This window comes from Monodelphis domestica, chromosome 4 (assembly GCF_027887165.1).
Source record: "Monodelphis domestica isolate mMonDom1 chromosome 4, mMonDom1.pri, whole genome shotgun sequence".
NCBI classification, from domain to species: Eukaryota; Metazoa; Chordata; class Mammalia; order Didelphimorphia; family Didelphidae; genus Monodelphis; species Monodelphis domestica.
Window position 1 is genome coordinate 396,521,156 of NC_077230.1, and position 24,485 is coordinate 396,545,640.

General features: G+C 33.6%; 1 protein-coding gene across 10 annotated transcripts in view; it reads right to left on the reverse strand.

Moving 5' to 3' along the window:
• Positions 1 to 24,485, reverse strand: part of PRDM2 (PR/SET domain 2) — a 197,856-nt gene that overhangs the window by 121,159 nt on the left and 52,212 nt on the right. For 7 of the 10 annotated variants that reach the window (XR_466508.3, XM_007491750.3, XM_007491752.3 and 4 more), the window contains one exon: positions 7,158 to 7,310. The exons of 1 other annotated variant lie outside the window; for it this stretch is intronic. Coding sequence is in view for 7 of the 9 variants with exons in the window: in XM_007491750.3 (XP_007491812.2) it covers positions 7,158 to 7,310 (153 nt within the window). In the remaining 2 variants the exon portion in view is untranslated. Of the gene's footprint in view, positions 1 to 7,157; positions 7,311 to 21,993; positions 22,108 to 24,485 lie in introns of those variants that run through there. 2 more of the 10 variants (XM_056795745.1, XM_056795746.1) reach the window with 2 other exon arrangements.

The window sequence follows — 24,485 nt, forward strand, 5'->3', positions numbered from 1 at the left end:
AAATCCATGGCTGTGCTTGTTTAGGCTATACTTCCCCATCCTATGCAATTCTATCAAATGCTTTGTTAAAAATCTAAGAAAATTATGCATTCAATATCCACCCCTTCCCTACCAGTCTAAAAACCTGCCCAAAAAGCAATTAAGATTAGCCAGGCAAGATATGTTTCTGTTGAAGATGATCTGGTCTTTGTGATCCCTGCTTCCTTTTCTAGATATCAGTCAACTATCCCTTTTATAATACATTTTACAGTTTTTCCAAGATTAAGCTTAAGTTGACTATCCTATAGTTGGCAGGATCTACTCTTCTCTCTCCCTCCCTGACTTCCCTCATCCTGTGACATATCTTCATTTTCCAAAAGTTTTAATAAATCAATGAGAGCAATCTACCGATTATATTTTTTAAACCCTCTCCTTCCTTCTTAGAATAGTATCGATATTATCTATTGGTTCTAAGGCAGAAGAGTGGTACAGGCTAGAAAATGTATGGAGGTTAAGTGACTTGCCCAGGGTCACACAGCTAGGAAGTATTTGAAGTCACATGTGAACCCAGGACCAACTGTCTCAAGACATGGCTCTCAATCCACTAAGTCACCTAGCTGCCACCTTGCCAATTATATTTAAAAGTATTATATTTTAAATATTATAAGATGTAGTATATCTGGGCCAAATGACTTAAACTTATCAAGGACAACTAAATACTCTTATTTATTTTGGATTCCAACTTCCTATGTCATTTATGTTCTATCTAAAGTAGTACAAAAAGAGGTCATTTATCTATGATTAAGAACCCAGAAGCAAAACAGTAGTTGAATAATTCTGCTTTCTCTCTACAATTCATCATCCTTATTCTATCAACTCCAAGAAACAGTTCAATCCTTTCTTTGATCTTTCTCATTTAAGTGATGAGGAAAGAATCTAAAAGGCAAACTGATTTGCCCAAGATTACAAGGGTAACAAATAGCCTTTTTTTTTTTTAAACCCACTTTCCATCTTAGAATTATAATATATATTGGTTATAAGGCAGAAGAGCAGTAAGGGGTAGGCAATGGAGATTAAATGACTTATCCAGGGTCACACAGATAGGAAGTTATCTGAGGTTAGATTTGAACCCTGGAGACTTTCTGTCTCCAGGCCTAACTCTCTATCTACTGAGCCACCTAGCTGCCCCCCAAAAATAGCTTCTTTGGGATTTAAATCCATATCCGTGAGCTCCAAATCTATTCGTTTTTCCAACTTTTTTTCAGCTCTAATGTTTAATAATTATAGATTCAGCACCTGCAAGTCACATGAAAATGGGCAACTTATTTAGGCCGAATTTGGGTCTATTCATCTGTAAAATGAAGAAAATATTGTTTATATTACTTCTTTCAAAGAGTTATTTTAAGACAAGTACTTTATCAATTAAAATGTTACAGAAATGTTACTTATTATTGTTCTCAAAGGACAAATGGTTTCATATTAGGTCTCTATCTGAAATAAATTTCTGGAAACATTAAAATTCTGTACATTGTGGTTATAGTTTTAATGATACAGGATATGTAATTTCTGTATTTTGGAGAGTTTTTGTTTCCTAAAATACCATCCTAACTCTAAAACTTCATATTAAAAACTTTAATAGTTTTAATCTGAAAATTTTTAATGGAAAACATCGAAATGAGTAAGATAAAGAAATGCACAAAGGCTAACCTGATTAATTCAGGACACTGTACAATTTCTTCCTATATCCTGGAAAGCTACTCTAGAATAAAATGTGATAGATTATCTAAACAGTAGAGGGAGCACATATAGTAGTGAGATCACAGATCCATCAAAGTATATAAAAACAATTACACAAGTAATTTAAGGTAGACCAAAAAAAATTACATAACTTAAAGCAGTATCATCACTGTGTCTACTATTCCAAAATTCATTGAAGTTCATCTGTACTTTTTAACTCTTAAATACAAATCTAAAAAATAGGAAAGCAGAACCATTTTTGGTCTTTTTTGAGAACAAACAGCAAAGAAGCAACAGCAAATATATCAGAACACATACAATGCTAATGTTTTACTAAAAAGCAAAGGACCACAAAAACATCTAAAGATGCCTCAATGCTATTTCTATTAACAAATGTTTTCCTACAGCAAGTTTTTCCTACACAAATATAAGTAATATTTCTTCAATTTATCACAACTATTTCAAAAATTTTTTTAAGTTCAGAACTTTACTTAAAATAGCCTAATTTTCTTCTGATATATGACTGGCATATAACTGTTAGAAATACTGTAAATAACAAGATGCTTCAGATAGAAAATTTCACATACCTGACGGAAAAAAACAAGGTTAATAAATTCTTTGCCTCTATGGAAGTTAAAATTAGGTGCCTATGCTATTAGTGGGGTGTCTTCTGCCAATCAGTACTGTACTAAGAAAAAAGGCTCATCTGAGTCATACTGTTTATTGTATCGCCTAAATCAGAGGTGTCAAACATGAGACCAGAAGACTGCAGATGGCCTACAATATTCAAGAGTGCAGCAGGAAGCAGATTCAAATGTAATTGGAAAATATTTAACAAAATAAACAAAAATTCAATAAAACATATACAATGTCACATTTTTAGTCTAAATTAATATGCAGTTTTCAGAGATGAGCAAAAAGCTAGTCTCGTACTTTGCAAAAACCTTTAACTGAGCTTATGCCATGAAAATGTATTTAGAAGAAACATATAAGATAAAAATACATGTTTTACATATTTATATTGGGAAGAGAGGAAGAGGGTGGAGGGAGGGGGAGAGAGAGAACCATCAGCATTTAGCTAACAGATACTAGATCTCTTACAAAATTCCATAATCTTAAAACTCTTTATTGCTGGTTACCTTGTGAAGTGATTCAAATATCTTGGATTTCAATATGTTATGCAAGAAAAACAAGTGACTATTGATACCTTTTGACCCACAATCCCATCATATATGGTATATACTCCAAGGAAGATAGAAGATAGAAAGAAGCAAAGGTTTTATAGATTTATTTAGTGATAGAGATAAAGAGGTATAGAGTTATAGATGTATATAAATATTTATATACTTATGTATCTATTTATGTACACATATATAATATATTTATATATATTGACATATTTATATACTTGCGACATTTTCCATTATGTCTTAGGTTGTTTAAGCCATTGAAGAGTTGATAGGAGCATGTTATTTTTCAAGTTCTTGGCTATAACAAGGAATACTGATATGAGTGGGTTGAATGGGTGGAGGTGGGGGTGCAAGTTGGTACTAGTAAGGAGGAGTATAAACTATACCATCCTTTGTCAGAACCAAGAACTAAAAACATAGTAAATTCCAATTAACTGGGCAATAGCAAAAATTAAAGCAAAAATATGGTATAATTAATATAATGAAAAATTATGTAGCAAAATGAGAAATTCAGAAACATAGGGAAATTGGTATGAACTCATTAAGAGAAATAAATAGAACCTAGAACTAGATGGATAGATAGATAGATAGATAGATAGATAGATAGATAGATAGATAGATAGATAGACAGACAGACAGACAGATTAGATAGATATGTATAGATAGATAGATACAGATATAGCATAAAACAATGTAAATGAAAAAATGCCTTAAATGAAACTGAACTCTTAACAGAAAAATAAAGTCCTGGAGATGAGATAATAAAACACATTTCTCTCTCATGACAAGAAGTGAGATATTTTCAAGAAAAAATATTCAATATTGTGTCAGAGACAGTTATTGAATCAGAGACTGTTTGGTTTTTCTTGTGATAGGAGAGCTCAATTCAGAAGGGACTAAAATGTTAAATGACCAACATAACAAAAAGCATAAATAAAACATACTTTAAAAAATAAAATTAAAAAATCTTAAAAACATATAACAAAATAAATTCAAAAGTTGCTAAAAATACATTGAGGGAGGCCAAAGAAAAAAATATCTGGACCATCAATCCTGAAAGAACTTGTAGAGAAATAAGCACTTATTTGGCACATATTGGTACCATCTTCTTCCAGAGTACTCTAACAGCATAAAGTAAGAATGGAAAATGGAACATATCCTTTAATCCAATAATATCATTAAAGGGACTATAGCATAAATAAAACATGAAAAAAGTAGAAGGGGGGGCATTTTGTCTATATTAAAATCCTCAGTTACTTATTGTGAGCAAAAAACTGGAAGCAACCAATATAGCCAATACTTGAAGATGTCTAAAGGATTTTATAGATATTCCGGTGATAGTAAGAAACTTCCTTGTGGAGCAGAGAAAACTCTAAGTCTGTGAAGGCCTGATCAGTAAGGCACACCTTTAAGACATCTACCAGCCTGGAAAGACTCTCTCTCTACACATGCTTTCCTATAAGGATTGTCTAAATACAGAGAGACACAGCTACAAATTATTCATAGAAGCACTTTTCAAGACTGAAAAAAAGGCAAAGAATGAAAATAAACCAATTGAGAAATGACTAACAAGCATGTGGCTTATGACTTTATGATCATAATATAGGAAGAGACAAAAAGGATTCAGATACATAAAAGACTTCTATGAACTGACATGGAACACAAACTAAGCAGAACCAAAATATACACTAGCACAACACTAAAAAAAAACATTAAAATGCAGTGGCACCCTGAAGAACTCTAATAACCAACCAGTTCAGAGAACTGATTGAGAGCTACTTCCTTCCCTCCTTTCAATAAGAGGTGGGATACAATGGATATGGAATGTGGCACAGACAGAGAAGTCACCCTTGGCTGATTTTCCTGTTATGTTTTTGTTTGTTATAAATGAAGGTTTACAAGGGGGAATCAAAATGAAACATAAGGAATGGAGAGGAAAGGGGGATGGTTCAAGAAAGGAGGAAATCATTTAAAAAAGAAATGCTAGTGGGAAAACAAAAGGGAATAATTTTTTTTAACTTTTAATTATAGATCTCTTAAAATTTATTGATCTTTGCATCCTTGTGTTTATATCCCTTATGCACAGATATTTTTAATTTTATAAAAATTTAATCCCAGAAGGTAGAGATTATGTTTTGTTTAGCATTCATCTGAAAATATCCTATAGTTAACCATTTAATATTGAGGACAAAAAATATAAATAACAGTAATATAAAATTAAAATCATCAAACTAGGAGAATGGAAGAAAACACAAATATAGGGTATGTTATTGTGTTTTTTGTTCTCTTCTAAACAAGATAAAAATTACTCAAATTTGGGAGTGTACGCTCAAGATTAATCTTATATTTGATCCTCTTTAAAATTACATGATGGTTTTATAAGTGCTGTGAAAACTATTTAAAATGATAAAAATATTATAAAGTGGTGCAAATACTTATCAGCAGAAACAGATAACATGGCTTATAACCAATTTTTAAAACATACATATGGCAAAGTATTGGGGCAATAAGATGAGTGAAATGTCTTAAGGATTTTATAACAAGCACTTATGATCATAATCATTTCTAATGATAGGGTTCTTTGCTTTGGGCTTTTATTTTTTTTTTAAGCATGATTGCCAGCAAAGATCAAAATGCATAAGAAACTCATAGGTAGAAAAGAAGTAGGTGTTTCCCTTCCCTTCCATACGATTACTTCAACTACCTTTGTTGTCACTCCTAAGACCTACTTTTACCACCTTTTCCTCTAAATGTATATTAAATAGCAGATATTACTCCTAACAATCGAGGAAGCCTACCCTACCAAAGGAAAATGAAGCCCCAGGAGGTCTAAACAACTTTAAGCCAATTCTCATCCAACATTTTCAATTGATTTGACTGAAATAACTTCCATGTGGAGTATAGCTATGATTTTGTATGGTAAGTAAATGAGTAATATTCTCTTGATGTCTAATATCACCAAATCTAAGCCATTATGCCAAGAAATGTCTGTATGGTCCCAGGAGGCTGACAGGAGTATTTCCTTACACAATGAAAATTATTATGCTATTTGAGTTTCTTGTCACTTCTTTAAAATTGTGCTCTAACTTCCTCCATACAGGTAGGAAAAAGGTTAGTTTCATGAAAGGGCCTGATTGACCTGAATTCTGATGGATTTCTTATAGTGCTGCTCTCTTCGTTTACGTTACATTGTACTGCTGCAATTTATGGAAGGTTTCCCAAGTATCTCTGAATACATTCTTTGTTTCTTAAATCACAATAATATTCCATTACATTCAAATGCCATAATTTGTTCAACCATATCCCAAATGAAGGACATCCACTTTATTGTAAGTTTTTTGTTACCACAGAGTGCTGCTAAAATTATTTTTACATTAATCAATCAATAAGCATTTAATAAGCATCTAGTATATTCCAGGCACTGGGGACTCAAAGACAAAAAATGGAACAATCCCTATTCCCAAGAAGCTTTTTTCTGTCAGGAGAGATAACGCATACACATATAAATTTATATAGGAATGGGACTCATGATTTCATTGATATATGAGTTAGGAAACTCCCTCTCCCAAAGAAGGTAGATCCTCACACCTAGACAACTTATATTCTTGAGCCAAAAGAATTTAAGTGCCTTGCCCAGGGTCATATAATCAATGTGTCAGAGACTGGGGCCTGAACCCAACTGAGTCTTGCAGATTTTAGAACCAACTCCCTATTATATCATGTCATCTTCTCAAATATATACAAACTATTTCAAATTTAATATGCATATTTAGGATAAGTATAAAATTGTATTATCATCAACAAAGTAGGTAGAGAGGGCATTATATAGAAGGAGATGTTTAGACTGAGTCTTATAGAAAGTGAGAAAATCTATGAAGCAGAGTTAAAGTAGGAATGTTTGCTGGTGTCAAGGACAGCCAGTACTAAGGCACAGAGAAAGGAGATTGTCATTTGGAACAGAAGGATTAAAACCTATTCCTGGCTCTGTTTACTTTCTTTTGCTGTTACCTTAGAACAAGTCATCAGCCCCTTTGTGTACCTCAGTTTCCTCATCTGTAAGATGAATTGATTTACATGATTATCTAGCTACAAATTCTATTATCCTACAGAAAAATTCTGAAAACCCTCTTGTGATAGGTTTGTAACATGGATGAAAAAGGATAGAAATAATGCAAGTAGCCCAATATTAGGTTGACAAAACTTTCAATATAAAATGGCATTTGGAAGAATGGAAACAAATTCAAATGATACCTTCAAAGTTTTATAGTAAATGGTCCTGTTGATTTCCAGTGGAAATAGATTTTGTTCCTTTCCTGATCGGGCCCAGTTCACATACCGAAGCCAATTCCCCTTCTTTGGATCAGTGGCATCAACACACATCCATCCCAAGTTTGGATAATATACCTTAAAAAAAAAGTATTATTATTGTTGTTGTTGTTATTACATATGTAGTGCTTTACAACTTACACGTACAATGATTTAAGGTACACAGAGCACTTCCTTACAATTCTGTGAGGTAGGTGAGGCACAGAAGTTGCCTCAATTGTTTAGTAAAGTAGTTCCTAATGTGGAGATCAACAGTTATTTCAAAGAGTGTAAGTCCATACACACAATAAACCTTGTCATTTTGCATCTTACCTCTAACAAAAAAGGCAATATGATTCAGAACAGTAAGAATAAATGTACCTTTTTTAGTACACTAACTATACACAAAACAAAACAAACCTATTACTATTTCTCAAAAAAAAAAAAAGATCTAGACTACAAAATGACTACAAATTACCTTTTCTGCATAACTGAATTTATGGTAGATTTCAATCAATACATCCTAAGAACACAATTACTATAATATAGAAATTTCTAAAATAAAATCTGAAGGAACAAAAATACAGAATATCAAAGAAAATAATGAGAAAATGTGGGAACAGCAGTATTTCCAGTCCAAAAAACAGTCCAAAATAGCAGTCATCAAAATAATTTGTTGTTAATTAAAAAAAAAAAAGGAAGTACATCAATGGAATGGACTAGACAAATGAGAATCGGAAATAATGGAATTTAATATCCCAGTGTTTGATAAGTCTGAAATTATATGTTACTCAGGAAAGAACTCTTTATTTGAGAAAAACTATTGAGGGGAAAAAAAGTCTAGCAGAAATCAGACTTAGAAGACTACTCAACACTATGTTCAACATTAAATTCAAACTGATGAGCAACCTGAATTTTAAGGTTCATACCATGAAGAATTCTAAAAGAAGATATGTTTTCACAACTGCACAAAATGTCCCCTTACATAAACAAGAGACAGAAACAATTTCAAAAGACAAAAGATAATTTTATTACATGAAATAAAAACACTAAAGCAAAAATTAATGTAGATATTTAAGGACTTGGTAAAATGGGAAAGAATAGCAGTCATATTTAGTACCATTCTTCAACAGATAAGAAAGCAGAGGATATAAATTAATTTCTGCAAAGAATTGTGATTAAATGAAAAAAAAATGCTCCAAATCACCAATAAGAAAAAAAGCAAATCCAAATAATCCAGAAGTTTCATCTCATATCCAGGCTATAAGCAAAGATTACAACAGACGGGAAAATCAATGTTGTGGAGTGGGGAACATAAAAGAGGTTGTTGATAGATATGAATTAGTATAATCATTTTGGGAAATAATTTCAAATTATGTGAAGGTGACTAAAATGGCCAGATTCCTCTTCTAGACATATACTACAAGGAGGTCACTGAAAACTCTTCATATATATCAAAATATTTACAGCAATACTCTCTGTGAGTACAAAAAACTGGTAAAGTAGATGTCAACTGATATGGTAATGCCTAAACAAACTGCACATAAATGTAGTGGAATACTATTATACTATAGAAATGAAAGCTATGAATACAGAAAAGCATGTAAAGATTTATGTAAACAAAGTAAAGTAGATAAGCCAAAGAAGAGTTATGAGAAGACACTCTCCCATCCTACACAGTTGGATATTTTCATGTATATGAAACATTTTGCATATAATCAGATTTATTTTTCAATGTTTAGTAGTTTAACTGATTGTTTTTCCATTTCCTCTCTTATTCTTCCTGATGGCCTCTTTTGAAAACCTTTACCTTCTGTCTTAGAATTCATACCAAAAACCAGTTTCAAGGCAGAAAAGCAGTTAAGGCCTAGGCAATTAAATGACTTGGCCAGGGTTACACAGCTAGGAAGTGTCTGAGGCCACATTTGAACCCAAGGCCTCCCATCTCCAGGCCTGTGTCCATTGAGTCACCTAGGTGATCCCCCTTTTTCTTTAAAAAATAAAATAAAATTCTTGGTTATATAAGGGATATTGAACTGGGAAGGGAGACAGAAATACAGGGGAAATTTTTGGCAATGTAAAAACATCGATTAAAATTTTTAAAGGAAAGTTTCTAATACTCAAAAATTCTGGTAATTACTAATCTTAGAAACATTTTTAAAATTTGCATTATTTTACATATAGACACTTTTTATCTTCCCAAATAATCTGAAAATCCATGAGGGCAAAGATTTTTACTGAGCACTTATCTTTCCATAAACAAAATGTTTACTATTTGCCCTGGCACTATGCTAGCCACTGATAACCCAAAGAAAGGGTTTATAAAATCATCCTTTTCCTCAGCATGTAAATAACAAGGTACATAAAATATACATTCAGAATAGATAGAAAGTAAAACTCAAAAGGAGAAGGCACTAGAAGCAGGGGAATCAGCAAACAATATCTATTAATGGAGTCATTTAATAAATTAAAAACAGAACCATAGAAATAGTTATTTGACTCCCTTTTCTCAATTAAAGAAGGCAATATAGCCAGTTTCAGAATGTTATCTTCTTGCCTTACCAGTAAAGAAAATCCAAAAATACTAAAAGTTAATACATAGGTTAAATATACTGGAGAGGAAGAGAGACACTTCATTTCTGAGACTATATGATTATTAAATTCTGATTTTAAGTGTAAATAATCAAATGTGTCCTTGATTTATATTTTCTGTTATCTGAGGAAACTTCTAATTCATAATTCATATGGTATTGACAGGCTTGAGTGGGAGATTTCTCCTTAATCCTTTTGAGAATAATGTGTTATCTGCAGGACTCAAGATCTGCCAATGATTCTTTTTAAAAAAGTGGTAGAGGAAAGAAGAGAGAAGGAAGAGCCTTTTCTGTGAGCTAAAGAGATTATACTTTCAGTTTGAATGGTAAAAGTAGAAGCAGACAGATACAGGTATATCAATATTCAATATGGCAGAATTAATTCTAAAAAATCTGTATAGAGATTTTGCAAATTAAATATTTAAATGTCCTTAGCAATCTTGCTATTTATAAGACTCTTTCTATAATGTGATTAATATTCTTCCTGTTCTACCCCAAATATATGATTTTTAAAGAAATATAAAATTAATGATAGACTGGTTTTTTAAATGATTTTCATAATTTACCATGTCTAAAAAATTCATTCAAATAGCCAGTAAACTGACTGAACCCAAGATCTGAATATCAAAAATCCAATGAAGAAAAAAATTACACTTAAGAGTATAATTCTAGTTGTTCTCATATTTACTTTGTTAAAAGCAAGGTACAGTTTTAATTACAATTCAGAATTTGCCTATTCCTTTTCTTACACATCCTGAAATATCCCACCTGTATTAACTCCACTTTTCTAGGAAATAAGTTTGGATAATAAGAGGAAAGCAGTAAAAATAAAATCTCTATTTTTACACATGAAGAAACCCCAACCTTAGAAAGTGAATGTTTTTATTATGAAGCAGTATAGTATTATGGAGAAAGCACCAAACTTGGGGACAAGAGAAACCTAGTTTTGAATTCTACTTCTCACATCTAACAAGCACTAAGACTGTGGACAAGAAAGACCTTTACTTTCTCAGCACTAGAAACTTTACTGTTTCTGTGGGAAACAGTAATGGAATTAGTGACTCCTGGTACTCAATACCACTGTAACCCTGGAAAAGTCACTTTATCACTTCAGGTCTATCTCAACTACAGAATGAGAATATGAGATATCATTACTTCTACCACACCACTCCAGCTTTATTTATTATTGGATTATTTATTATATGTAATCTTTTCCATCCCTCATTTTCTCACAGGACGTTTCCCAATTCTATCCTCACTTCATATTCACATCTGCCAATCTATCAACAAGTATTTTTGCTCTTGCCACATGCAAAGCATAATTCACAATGGTGGACTGACTACAGATACTCAAGTGGCCCAGTATTTACCTTCAAGAAGGTTACAAACTACTGGAGGGACCCTATACACAATTAAATTAAAGAATCAGGCAAAATGAATATAAATTATTGGGGGGGAGGGAAAATTCTTTGAGAAACCAGGAAAAGTTTCCTTGAAAATGGTGACAATGAAGCTGAGCCTTGAAGGCAACCAGGAATTCTAAAAGGTAAAAATGGGGAGGAGAGTAATCCAAGAATGAGAGACAGACTATATACAAAGGCAGGAAATGGACTGTTTTGCATGAGGTACAGCAAATTAGCCTGTTTGGCTGCAGCAGAAGCTATGTGAGAAGAAATAAGATATAATCAACATAGAAAGACAGGAGGGAGGAGCCAGATTATAAAGAGCTATAAAAGTGAAACAACCGCATGACTTGCTATTCTAATTTCATTTTTTTTTTTGCTTAAGATCTTTATTTTTTAAACTCTTACCTTCTGTCTTTTTAGTGATACTAATTATCACTTCCAAAGCAGAAAAGTACTAAGGGCTAGGCAATTGGGGTTAAGTGACTTGCCCAGGGTCACCTGAACAGGAAGTATCTGAGGCCATATTCAAACCCCAAACTTCCCATCTCCAGGCCTGGCTTTTTATCCAGTGAGCCTTCTAACTGTCTCTAGAGATGGTTAATATTTGGTCACATATTCATTTGGAATTTATTGTGAAATGTGGCACAGCATGTTGGTTTAAACCTAATTTCTTCCAAACTTTTCTATTTTCCCAGGCATGCTTATCAAATAGGTCATTTATGTTTTTAGCAATAATGAACAGTGGATTATTAAGGAATTGGAAATAAGTACTTCCTATTTACAGTAGGAAATGTTTTGTTTTTAAAGTCAAGCAGAGGTGTTTGTATTTTATTCTAGCAAAAATAAGGGGCCAGTGACACTCCTCGAACAGGGAATCAGCACAAACTGTTTGAAAATATCAATTTGGCAGTTGGGAAAAAAATAGAATGAAGAGGGTAGAGACTAGAAACAGGGAAAGCCAATTAAGAAGCTACTACAAAAGCTTCCCTCACAAACTATTTTGAATTTAACTACTTTGTATATATTTGCATTTATTTGCTTATTTAAATTGTTATGTTCCTTGTAAATAAGGATTGTTTCATTCTTTACCCCTATTGTCTATAAGGCACATAGTAGGATTTTAAATACTTATTAATATGTCAATTTCAGAGTCATCTACAAAGAAAAGATGGATGAATCCACCATAGAATTAGAACACTGACTGAGAATCCAGGTATCTGGGTTATGAAGTGTACAAAGCATTGGCCTTGGCAGTAGGAAAACCCAAGTCCAAATCCTTTCTCACATACTTACTATATAATCCTGGAAGTCACTTAACTTCTCCTTGCCTCAGTTTCTTTGTCTGTAATACCACAGGGTTGAACTTGATGTCCCCTAAAGTCTCTTCAGGTCTAAATCTATGATCCAGTGTTTCCTATTTGGGGATTCACAACAGTAGTCCAAGTGGTTTGAGCTAAAAATTCCATAATGGTGCCTTAAATAGTAAATAACTACTACCTTATGATTTTACAAATATATTTTCACTCTGTGACAAGGATGTACATGTTTAAAATACTATAGGTTTGTTTCTACAGCTATATGAAGCCATTATGATCACTTGCAAAACAATTTTATGTTTATGCAATGATTACATTAAATTGAGACCATTTCTGACTAAGTACAATGTATTTTTGCAGTTTTAAATCTTTCATCAAATTGTTTCCAAACCATCCCAAGGATCTATCAGTCCAGTGGTAAATCCAACAGATAGCCAGATTCATGGGTGTGCCCTTGTTTGCATTCTGGTATGCTGCACCAGAGTATTTCCCTCATTCCCATTACCCTATATTCCTATCTCATCAGCTATGTAATAATGCAATCAAGATGTTTACAAATATCTGCATTCTTATAGCCCAAATCTCAGGCTGTTTGAAAACTATGATCACAAGACATTCATATTACAAGCTATCTAGAAATCATCACAGACTATCACAAATGTTCTACAGATATAAATCTACTAAGAGACAGTAGATTTATATCTGTATTTTATTATTTTATTATCTGTATTAAGGCTATTCCAATTTAAATATTGCCTCCATTTATGTTTCTATCTGGCAGATTTTCAAATGAGTTGATTGTTAAAACTAGCCATCCAATAGAGTATTATCAGAGGGCATAAAGTATGCCACTAGTAGAAGGAAGAAAGTCTAAAAGAGTCTTTTCTTACAAAAGTTAATTTATATATAATCTGTTAAAAGTGAAGCAATATGTAAAATTGAATTTTTAAGCATATTTATCATTTAACATAGTGCTTCTCACTAACCAAAAGAAAATATTTTATATCTTAACTAGTTATTCATGTTCATGGATTGGTTAAGTGGCTAAAAATAACAATTTCCATTGCCAAGGGAAAGAGCTCATAAGATTCTAACATTTCCCAACATGAGGGAGCAAACATTTTTATTTTATTCTTGTTTCAAGTCAAAAAGCAGAAATATATTCTATGGAGAACTAGATTTGAGATTTTATGTCTGGTGTAGAGCCAAATATTGGAAACTCTGAACAAGAAAAGAGTCTAATACTAAAATTAAATTTACATATGGTTATAGTGTATAAAATAGCTTTCAAATTTTATCTAAAATATTATTTGCAGTCAACAATGTTTGTATTAGAAATTTAATATGAAATCTCATATATAATAGTAATCACAGGAGGTTTTGATGGATTACTTCTTTTCATTCTCACAATATGTCCCACATAAACTATGTATGTGTAAACCTTAAAATTTCAGACTTATGAATGTTAAAAATTTTACTCCACATTGAGGACTCCTCCAATTCCCTACTTGAAATAATTCCCTACCAGATAGTGAGAACTCTACTTGAATGTGAAAACTCCTTGCTATGGGAGTATCCCTACTCCACCCCTACTTAAGACTGCTTTAGGGCAGAAAACTCCTTGCTAAACAATGAAAGTACTTGAAAACCATACTTATATAGGAAAGGAGTTCTTTGAGCCATTCCTGTTTTTGGAATTGATACAATGGGATGCTAGGTGCCTATAAAGGTGGGGCAACTTGTAAACTACTTAGACCTAAAAGGTGAAAACTTACTCAGAGGTTTTCTGTTAATGAAATTAGTCCACACAGCAGCATTTTTTTTTTCTGACTTGGTAAAGAGATTAATCTACTCAGCTGTGAATTCAAAATGGGCTGTCTTTTGGAAAACATCTACAGTGATTGGTAGATGGAAAAACTTAGGGGAGGTGACATAGGAGATTTTGCCCTTAAAAATAAGAGCTCAGAGAAGAGCTGGAGGTCATTCTGAAACATTCAGATTGAGGAGGACTCATTCTGAAACATTCAGATGGAGGAGGGAGCTGGTGAAAGCAGCTGAGATGGAGCTGGCCTGGTGTCACTAGAATCCTTGCTTAGGCAGACCTTGTGGTGAGTGTTAAAAGATTGACTGACTGATCCCTCTCTCTTAAGACTCAGGTCTAGGCCATGTTGGCTTAAAGCCCTTCATACTTATTTCCTTTTTCTCTCTTTTTTTAAATTCCACATTTGTATTAATTAAAATCTCTATAAAACCCAGTTGACTTGGGTATTTGAATAATTGGGAATATTTCCCTGGTAACCACCTTATATTTGATTTAAAACCAAGACACTGTAGTGAAACATATTTTCTGAGGTCAAATTTACTCAATCTCTCTTATATCTATCACAATTTATATCTTCCACCATTTTAACTCACTACAGTTTGTGGGCTTCACTATTTTAAATCTCACATATGAGTATTTTATCATTAGTTTCATGAATTTTATGCTTAGTTATTATAATTATAGGTAAAATACAATTATTTAAATTTTGGAATTTATAAGTTAGATAAAAATACAATGTAAATTTTAATTTGGGGATTTAGAGAGCAGAAGTCATTTTAGTTATATTAAGTACCTAATGAATAAATCTAAAAGAGTATGAGCAGTACCCTAGGACTTCAAATCACTTTTTTTTTTTAAATGTAGAAAGAGAAACAAAAATATTGGAGGTCAGTTTGATGATGCAAACTCCTCATGTTCTGGACAAGGAAACTGAGGCCAAAAGAAATAAAACTATTTATCCAAGGTCACACTGAAGGTGTTATGTGGCAAAGATAACCAAGGTATTTTGACTCTAAAGATAGCACTCTTTCCAATACATAACCTCTTTTCTTTCTTACCCTCTCCCTCCAAAAAAATAATAAATAAATCACCAATTCCTCTGCATATCAATTATCAACAATGCTCAATACTGAATACTGAAGGTAATCTGTTCTTTAATACTGAACTCTGAAATCTTGAATCACAATCAGTGGATTTTGAGATTCTTTCTTGGATGATAGGAGATACTTTATCCCCCTTCCACTAGCATTTTTAATAATTGATTGTCCACTGGTATGCAATAGACATTTCACATTGTATAATTGAAAATCTGTTACTCTAAAAAAGAACTACATTTCCTGGGAGCCCACGGACTTCTATCATTACATACTTCCTATAGATAGATGATATTAGTGAGTGGGTGGTCCTCTTGGGCCTCTTTCTTGGGCTTGCAGCTGGCATGGTAGCACTGGTAAGCTAAGTACAGGGATTTTAAATGGGTTAATCAGCTATGGGCACATGGTCTTTATTTTGTATGCTCTTTATTCCTTGATTTCTAATGATTATTAATAAATCTCCTAAAATATAACATTTTTATTATTGTCATTAATTTAATTTTTGCAACATTCTACAATATTATTATTTCTATACTAAAATGCTAACCAAGTTGTCATTCTACCTTGTACTGTTTTATCACACAGTTACCCTTTTAAAAGAAATAATTCCCACTTCCCAGCTGTGTGACCCTGGGCAAGTCACTTAACCCCCATTGCCTAGCCCTTGCCCTTACCACTCTTCTGTCTTGGAACCAATACACAGTATTGATTCCAAGACTGAAGGTAAGGAGAGGAAGGGAGGAAGGGAGGAAGGGAGGAAGGGAGAAAGGGAGGAAGGAAGGGAGGAAGGAAGGGAGGAAGGAAGGAAGGAAGGAAGGAAGGAAGGAAGGAAGGGAGGGAGGGAGGGAGGAAGGAAGGGAGGAAGGGAGGAAGGGAGGAAGGGAGGAAGGGAGGAAGGGAGGAAGGGAGGAAGGGAGGAAGGAATTTGGAGCAGGTAGGTGGCCCAGTGGATAGATAGCCAGAGCTGGAGATGGGACTACCTGGGTTCAAATCTGGATACAGATACTTCCTAGCTATGTAACCCTAGGCAAGTTACTGAACCTCAAGAACCCACATTAAAAAATAAATATCATTTATAAAATATTTTAAAGTTTGCAAAGTGCATTACAATTATTATCTTATTTGATCAATGAAATCACAGCTCCCTCAAAGTAACAAACTGTTCAGTATATCACCATAGCCATCTTAAATACTTAACATCAGAATATAGAATGAAGACTATAACTACATTAGTTGGATAATTAAGCAAAACAATATGCCACTATAATAGAAAAATACATAATAGGTACAAGCAATCAAATAATTTTTTAGCAAATTCAATACTGACATACTACACTGATTTACATATAGAAATTACAAAAAAATAAAATAAAAAGAGAGGAAGAAAACTACATTTCACATTTCTGTAGGCATGACACCCAAATCCTGAAGCTTGGATCCATAAAATGAGTTTTGTGTTTAAAAAAGAATTAAACTAATAAGCTGCCAAAATCATTTAGTAAAAGGGTTAAGTGGATGCTGGATAAGACCTATGATGTCATAACTGTCTGGAAATCCCAGTGAGGAACCTATTCCTCATATAAGACATTCCATCTCCAACTCTTAGTATTTTCACTGACTCTTCTTTATACCTAAAATCTCTCCCTCTTCTTTGTCTCCTGGCTTTCCTGGCTTCCTTCCAGTCACAACTAAAATTCCATCTTTTACACTGGTGTAAAAAAAAAAAAAGCCTTTTCTAATTCTCTTTAATGCAAGTGTAGCTGGCTTAATTATACAGTCAGCTAGTTGACATAGCAGAAATAGTGCTGAGTTCTGAGTTCAAATCTTGCCTTCAGAGGGGCCATTGAGTGTCTCAATGGATTGACAGCTAGTCCTGGAAAAGGGAGGTCCTTCTCAAGACAGTTCCTAGATGTGTGACCCTGGGCAAGTCACCTGACCTGGAGGTCTCAGTATTCTCATTTATAAAATGGAAAGATAAAAGCACTTCCAAGAATTGTGGTGAGGATACAATGAGTTATTATTTGTAAAGCTTTGTAAATCTTACAATGCTAAAATAAATCCTAGCTATCATCATCAACATTGTCACTATAATCTTAGTACATAGTTGTTCAAATGTCATCTTCCCCCATTAGCTATGAGTTCAAGAGCAGGGATTGGTTTTTGGTATGTCTTTCTTTGTATCTACAATGCTTAGCCCAATGCCTGGCAGAGAGTAAATAGACAATAGTAATGCAGACCAGTACCTTCTTAACCAAGAGAGTAACCTGAGACAGTAGCAGTGTGAGTGACTTCCCTAGGGACACAGTTAGTACATATCAAGGAGACAAAACTTGATCCCAGGTTTTCCTGACTGAACCACCATTATCTTAATTCATCACAGTCATGTTTAATTTTTTCCATAATACAGTGCTATTTAGAACTCATTCATAATTACTTTCCTTATAATACTTTAAAATAAAAATAAAATTTTTTACTTTGGAACCTAAAATTAAATCAGAGCATTTCATTACAAGTACTTAATCATAAGGACTAACCTTTGCACAATTACATAAACATGGCTGTATGAAATATTAAGTATTAACTAATTAAATTAATAAAAGCATTAATACTTTTAATTAATAATTAATTTAATTAATCCTAATTAATTAAATTATAAAACATTATTTCCAAAGCCCTTGAGTTATAGAAGAGGCATTTTGTTCCATAATACACAATATAATGTATCTTTGAACATGATAATATAATGCAAATATTGTTAAAGGTAGATGCATAATATTTGAAATTAGCATAACCTCTGACTCTGACAATATTTTTAAAGTTTTCCCAAAAAAATCTCACTTTAATGCTTATTGGAAATATTTTTCAAGTAAGTGAAATTTACCTTTTCCCCCCCAGAGGGTAAAGCTGATAAAGAATAAACCTAGAGAGCCTTCCAAATTATACTAGTACCCAGGAAACAAATTAGTAGAGCTAAAAAATCACCAGGAATACAGAAATGGAGATGTGAAAGCTAACACCTAACTCAGCAAAACACCTATGGGGCAATGTGAATATTAATGGTTAAGCTAAGAATAATAATAAGGGCATAACTGGAAACCCCCTCCCAAGTCAAAATATACCATTAAAGCAATGATTCTCAAAGTGTGGTCTCGGGACCCTTGGAGGTCTCAAAAATCTTTTCATAATTTTTATAATACCATCAAGACTTTTAATCTTTTAATATATTAAATATGAGCAGCTATAACCCACATAAATAAAAACTTTGGAACAGGGAAGAGTCAATTTTTAAGAGTAAAAAGGGGGCCTGAGACCAAAATGGTTTGAGAACTATTGCTTTAAACAAAAGTAGTGTTCTTGTTGAATTAACGTTTCAATTCTCCTGCCAATAGGAAAATTTAGTGTTTTGAATAGAAAGCCAAGAGGCCAGGATATCCTAGAAAATTTCTACTGATGAAATCAAGCAGGCCTACTGACTGGCTACATACAAAGTGGGTCTACATCCAGATTTCAAGAATCAGAAACCAGTAACCTGATCCTCTTTAAAATCTTATTTAATCTAATCTCAAGATTTAAAGCCTGGTCTAAAACAAGGATATTATCAGCAAAGTATAGTTATTTACATATTATCTGTTTGAAAAAGGTCTGATGAGACTTTTTTGATGCATTAGTAAGTTTAATGAACTTCTTTCTTCTTTTTAATTATTTGTTATGATGGATGGCTCTACGAGAGAAGCCAGAGAAGAGATATAAATATAATTTTTTTTTTAAGAACAGAGTCTAATAGTTTGCCTTAGGGGATTAGGTTTTATAGTATGACACAGAACTGTTCTGCTCAAATTGGAATAGAGTTCTAAACTTTGAAGAGCGTATTTTTAGTCTTCAATACTCCAACAGCTCCATGATATTGGATTCCCTTCCCAATGTAAAGGTCAAAATTAATATTAAATACTCCAAGTATTAATTTAATACTATTTATTAAAATCTACTTAGAGCAAAGAGAAATTTTAAAAGCCATAGAAAGGAAAGAAACTGCTCCCTTCCTCTATGCTGGTACAAACCTGAGAGTGAGAGCTTCCAGGAAAGAGAACCAGTGTGAAGAAAGTTGAAACTGAATACCAAATTAACCAATGATACACAACAGGAAACGGAAAAGGGGATTATGGGAAATGTAGTCTCTAGAGTTCAAGATTCTAAATCAATAAAATGACCCACTGTGATCCTTTGGGAGACCAGTCTCCCCAATGGATCATGAAAACATTACTAACTTATAACTTGAACTAGAGGTATATACAAATATTATAGTTTTTAATGAGAAATTACAATAATTTGGGGATGAGAGGAAAAGAAAAAAGAAAAGGAACAAAACCAAAATCAGTTGCAATTAAAAAAAAAAGCCAATTAGGGGGCAGTCCCCTTTGGCATAAGAGTGTACATTCAAAACAAACAAAAGCATTTCAACCCTCCCAAAGTTCAAATTCTCCATATCTCAAAGTTCAATCTGGATCTTCTGGTGTAACATGTATTCTCTGCAGGCATCTTTACAGCGCCTTCTAGATTCTAGAAGGTAATCTCTTGTTCTAAATTAGACTCAAATTCAAGTCAAAGTTTACAACAATAACTTAGGGCCCTCCCCCCCCCCCCCGGGAAAATAATAATACATTTCCTCCCTGAGGAAGATACAGGGATTCATGTAGGAATTACGCAGGGATACATGGTTAGGTCATAAGGCAAATGAATCAACTATCAAAAAATATCAAAGAAGTCAAAGAAATTTTAAAAAAATAACCTGAGTCAGATATAGAATATAAACAGAAAACTCGAAAAAAAAATTCTGGGAAGAAGGGAAAAAAATTTTCATAAATCACCACAGGTTCTTGTAGCAATCCATGTCTCATAAGAGTACAATGACAATTAGACATTAACCCAGTTTAGCAGTCTGTACTACAGTAAGTTGTCACAACATGAGAAAAAATAGAAAAAGAGACTAGATCGAGAAAAATGGGAAATAGAATTCCCCAATCCAACTCTTTTCTTCGCTTTTTTGGGGTAATGGAGCCAGAACTATCAATGTTATATGCTTGATATAGAGTGTGGTACAAGGAAGTCCTGCATTTAACACATGTTAAATAGTTGCAACCTCAAGTCTCACACATAATCGAGTCATTTTTTTTTTGGTACAGAATGTCATCAATCCCCGTAGGACTGGATTGCTTTATCTCTTTGTGCTCATTTGGCACTTTTGCAGGTCAAGTTCTGTGCTCCTTCATGGTCTGTTTCTCCTTGATTAGACATAGTCATCAAGCAAAATACTCAGATTATTTAAATAACTAGTATCAAGTTGCCATATTCCAAAGCCTTTTGGGTATGCTATTATATGTGAGGTAAACAGACATCTTAGCTATTCTATTGCAAAAGTAAAACAGTTTAAAAAAAAAAACAATTTTTCAATACTAGTGACATGTTTCAAAGGCAAAAAAAAATGAGAAAAGAAGGGGGAAAATAATATACTGTATGACACGGAGGAAGAAAACAAAATGTTAAAATTGTGTATATTTCACAATTATAGAGGTAAAGACTAGTTTTCAAAAAATAAGATTCATTTCCTCTTTGACTTACCATGATCCACAGTGTGAGTACAAATAAGGTAGACAAAACAATGTGAGTGCAAATGAGGTAGATAAAGCAATAATACATTCAAGAAAATACAAAAAAAAAATTAGTAAAGGCACAAAATGTTACAAAAGGCACATCAGGTCACATGATTTTTTTCTATGAGGTATGTGTTGCCCTATAAGGCAATTTGTGCAAATACAAGGATTAACCAAATAAAATGCAACAAAATAGTACAAACCCAGCAATAAAGAAGTCTAATCACAATCAATAGTAAAATACAATCAGTATAAGCAAGTATGCATCATCAACAGAAGGTACTCGTTTTACATGGCTACAATGAATCCATGAGTCCCTCTCTCCAATTTTTATGGCAGTTGGTATAGTTAGTAGGACCTGGAAAGGTCCATCATAAACAAGTTCAGTCGACCCAGTTTGAAATTCTTTATGTACACACTATCACCTGGGTTTAAATCATGAAGTGAGAAGTCTATGGGGCCTGCTTGAACAGTAGCTTCAGAGTCGTGGAGTTCTCGCAATTTTGTTTGTAATTGTCTGATACATATAGCAATGGTTGTATCCCCTCCTAACAATGAGGTATAGGCAGGGGTACATGGTTGTGCCTGAATAGGTGGATGTCCAAATGGCATCTCAAATGGTGAGATTCGCAAATCACCTCTGGGTCTGCTTCTGAGATAAGATAGGGCCAGAGGTAGAATTTCAAGCCACTTTAAATGAGTCTCCATGCACAATTTGCCAATCATGGTTTTAAATTCTTTATTCATTTGTTCAACTTGGCCAAAGCTCTGGGGATGATATGTTATATGAAATTTAAGAGTTATCCCCAAATGTGAATAAATTTCAGATAAGATCAAATCAGTAAAATGAGTTCCTTTTATCCTAATTGATACGTGCTGGCAGGCCAGGGGTAGAAAATACTCACAGCTGCAGGAAGGGAGGAAAGGAAGGAGTCACAGCTGGGAGGCTGGAGCTGGGGTTTGAAAACTCCCAGAAGAAAAGTCCTTAAAAAGTTCTCAGTTCAGGCCCCTTTATAAGTCTCCAAAAATGTAAAGATTAAAATTAGTATTCAATACCCCAAGTATTAATTTAATACTATTTATTAAAATCCACTTAGATCAAAGAGAAATTTTAAAAAACAGGGAAAGAGAAAAAAAAACCACTCCCTTCCTCCACGCTGGTACAAGCCCAAGAGTGAGAGCTTCCAGAAGAGAGCACCAGTGTGAAGGAAGTTGAAATTGAATACCAAATTAACCAATGATGCAAAAGGAAAAGGGGATTGTGGGAAATGTAGTCTTTAGGGTTCAAGATTGTAAATCAATACATTTCTAAATCAATACACCTACAATGAGATTACAGCCCTCTTACACTCTAGGACCAATGCATCTGTGACCTCATCAACATGGGCTCTACACCAATGATGATCACTGTCTGAATGGTGACCTTGACTGGAACAACCCTCTTGGAAGGTCCAGGTCTATACTATCCCTTTAATATTGTTTAGTCCTTGTGAGCTTCTGCCATTGAAGAAATTCAGCATGCTGCACTTAAACTGGCAACAAGCTTCTTGCTATTCAATAAGGCTGGGTCTTGAATTGCAGACACAAAATCTTCCACCAGGCCAAAATTCAAAGCTTTTCCAACCAGTTAATATATGCTGAAGAGTGAGTACACTCTACTGCAAGAACTTTCTGAAGAAGTTAGGAAAATCAGGGATACTGAGTCAAGAAAACACTAGTCCTATTGCACCTTCAAAATCCCAATCACTTCCATACTGAGACAAAGCATAATAGGAGGATTTTAATATAAGACTGACATTAACAACTAACAAAGGGTAAATGTGACAAACTGTAGATTAAAAATTAATATCCAAAATACTCCTGGCATTATACTTAATAAGATTTATTAAATAATAACTTAAAGGCTAGAGAAACAGAGAGCGCTGATCCAGATGCACATGCAGGAAAAAGAGAGAGCAAGAGGGATGAGCCACAAAATTATACACACATAACAAATGCAAACATGAACAAAGGGAAAAGGATTCTTGAGATAAGAAAAGAATTCTGGGAGATGGAATCCATGGGTTCAAGATTTTCTAATTACACAAACACTAGAGGAAAGTAGCAGAGGAAAGAAAAGATTAAACTTCAGATTTACACAACACCTATCAACTTACTAAGCTCCATAAGGAATGTGCAAACCACTCTCAGGGCTTTGGTGATTTGTGTATGTCATAAAGGGAGTTCCTTTTCACATATGCATTAGACCAGATGGTCTCTTCCAACTCTCAAATTCTATGATTTTATGAAAAAATAAAAAAAAAATACATGTTCTTGAACCAGTTGAAGAAGCCAGTGTCTTGTGTGATGTGAGAGCATTGTACTATGTACTATTACTGTAAATTTCTCTACCTTAGCTGCCCTCTAAAAGACAAGAAAAGTCATGTAAATCTCTTTGGAGATAAGGTTCCTCAAAATAAGAGGTTGAGAGAGGTAATAACTAAATAACATTTTTGGAGCACTTTAATAAGGTTATGCAAAGCATTTAACATACTCAATATTTGTGTTTAACTTTCTCAACTTCAAGCATTCATGTGATAATTAGTAGCTTTATTTTCACTTCCACATTGATAACCACTCACATTTGTAGCAATGCACAGTAGAAAAAAATGAGAGGCATGACTAATGAATGTCCTACTAGGCTCTGCTATGTTCCTATCCAAGACCTTTAAGGATCTTGAATGGCAAAGTCAACATTGCTAATGGATGATTTGAAGCTAGTGCATCCTTCATGATCTCCAAAACCATCTATCAGCTATGAAAGACAGAATGTCTGAGGTGATATTGAGACCTCACCAATCTCAGCATCTTTCAACAGGAGTGATTCTGAGGCCCTCCAATCTCTCTTGGCTTTTAAATGGCATCCAAGGTGATAACCAAGATGGAGAAGTTTACTTCAGTTTATATAATATAGAGTACAATGCTCTCACTATCTGACACAATGGAAGGTAAGATGCAGGTTAATAAAAGTTTTAATTTTAGAAATTTTATTTGCTGTACAATATTTAGGTACCATAGATTTCATAGGTTATGTAAAGTGAATATTATCTAAAATAGATTTTTTAAATTGAGATGTTACAACAAAAGATCACAGAATTCTAAAGAATTAGAAGCAAGAAAAATGTTTTGCATGTTGCCAGTTTTATTTTGTATATTATACTTTTTTAATCCTTACTTTCCATCTTAGAATCAATACTATGTATTTGTTCCAAGGCAAAAAGAGCAGTAAGGGGTAGGCAACAGGGAGTTAAGTGACTTTTCCAGGGTCACACAGCTAGGAAGTGTCTGAGGCCAGATTTGAACCTAGGACCTAGGCCTGATTACTCAATTCACTGAGTCACCCAACTGCCCCCTGTAT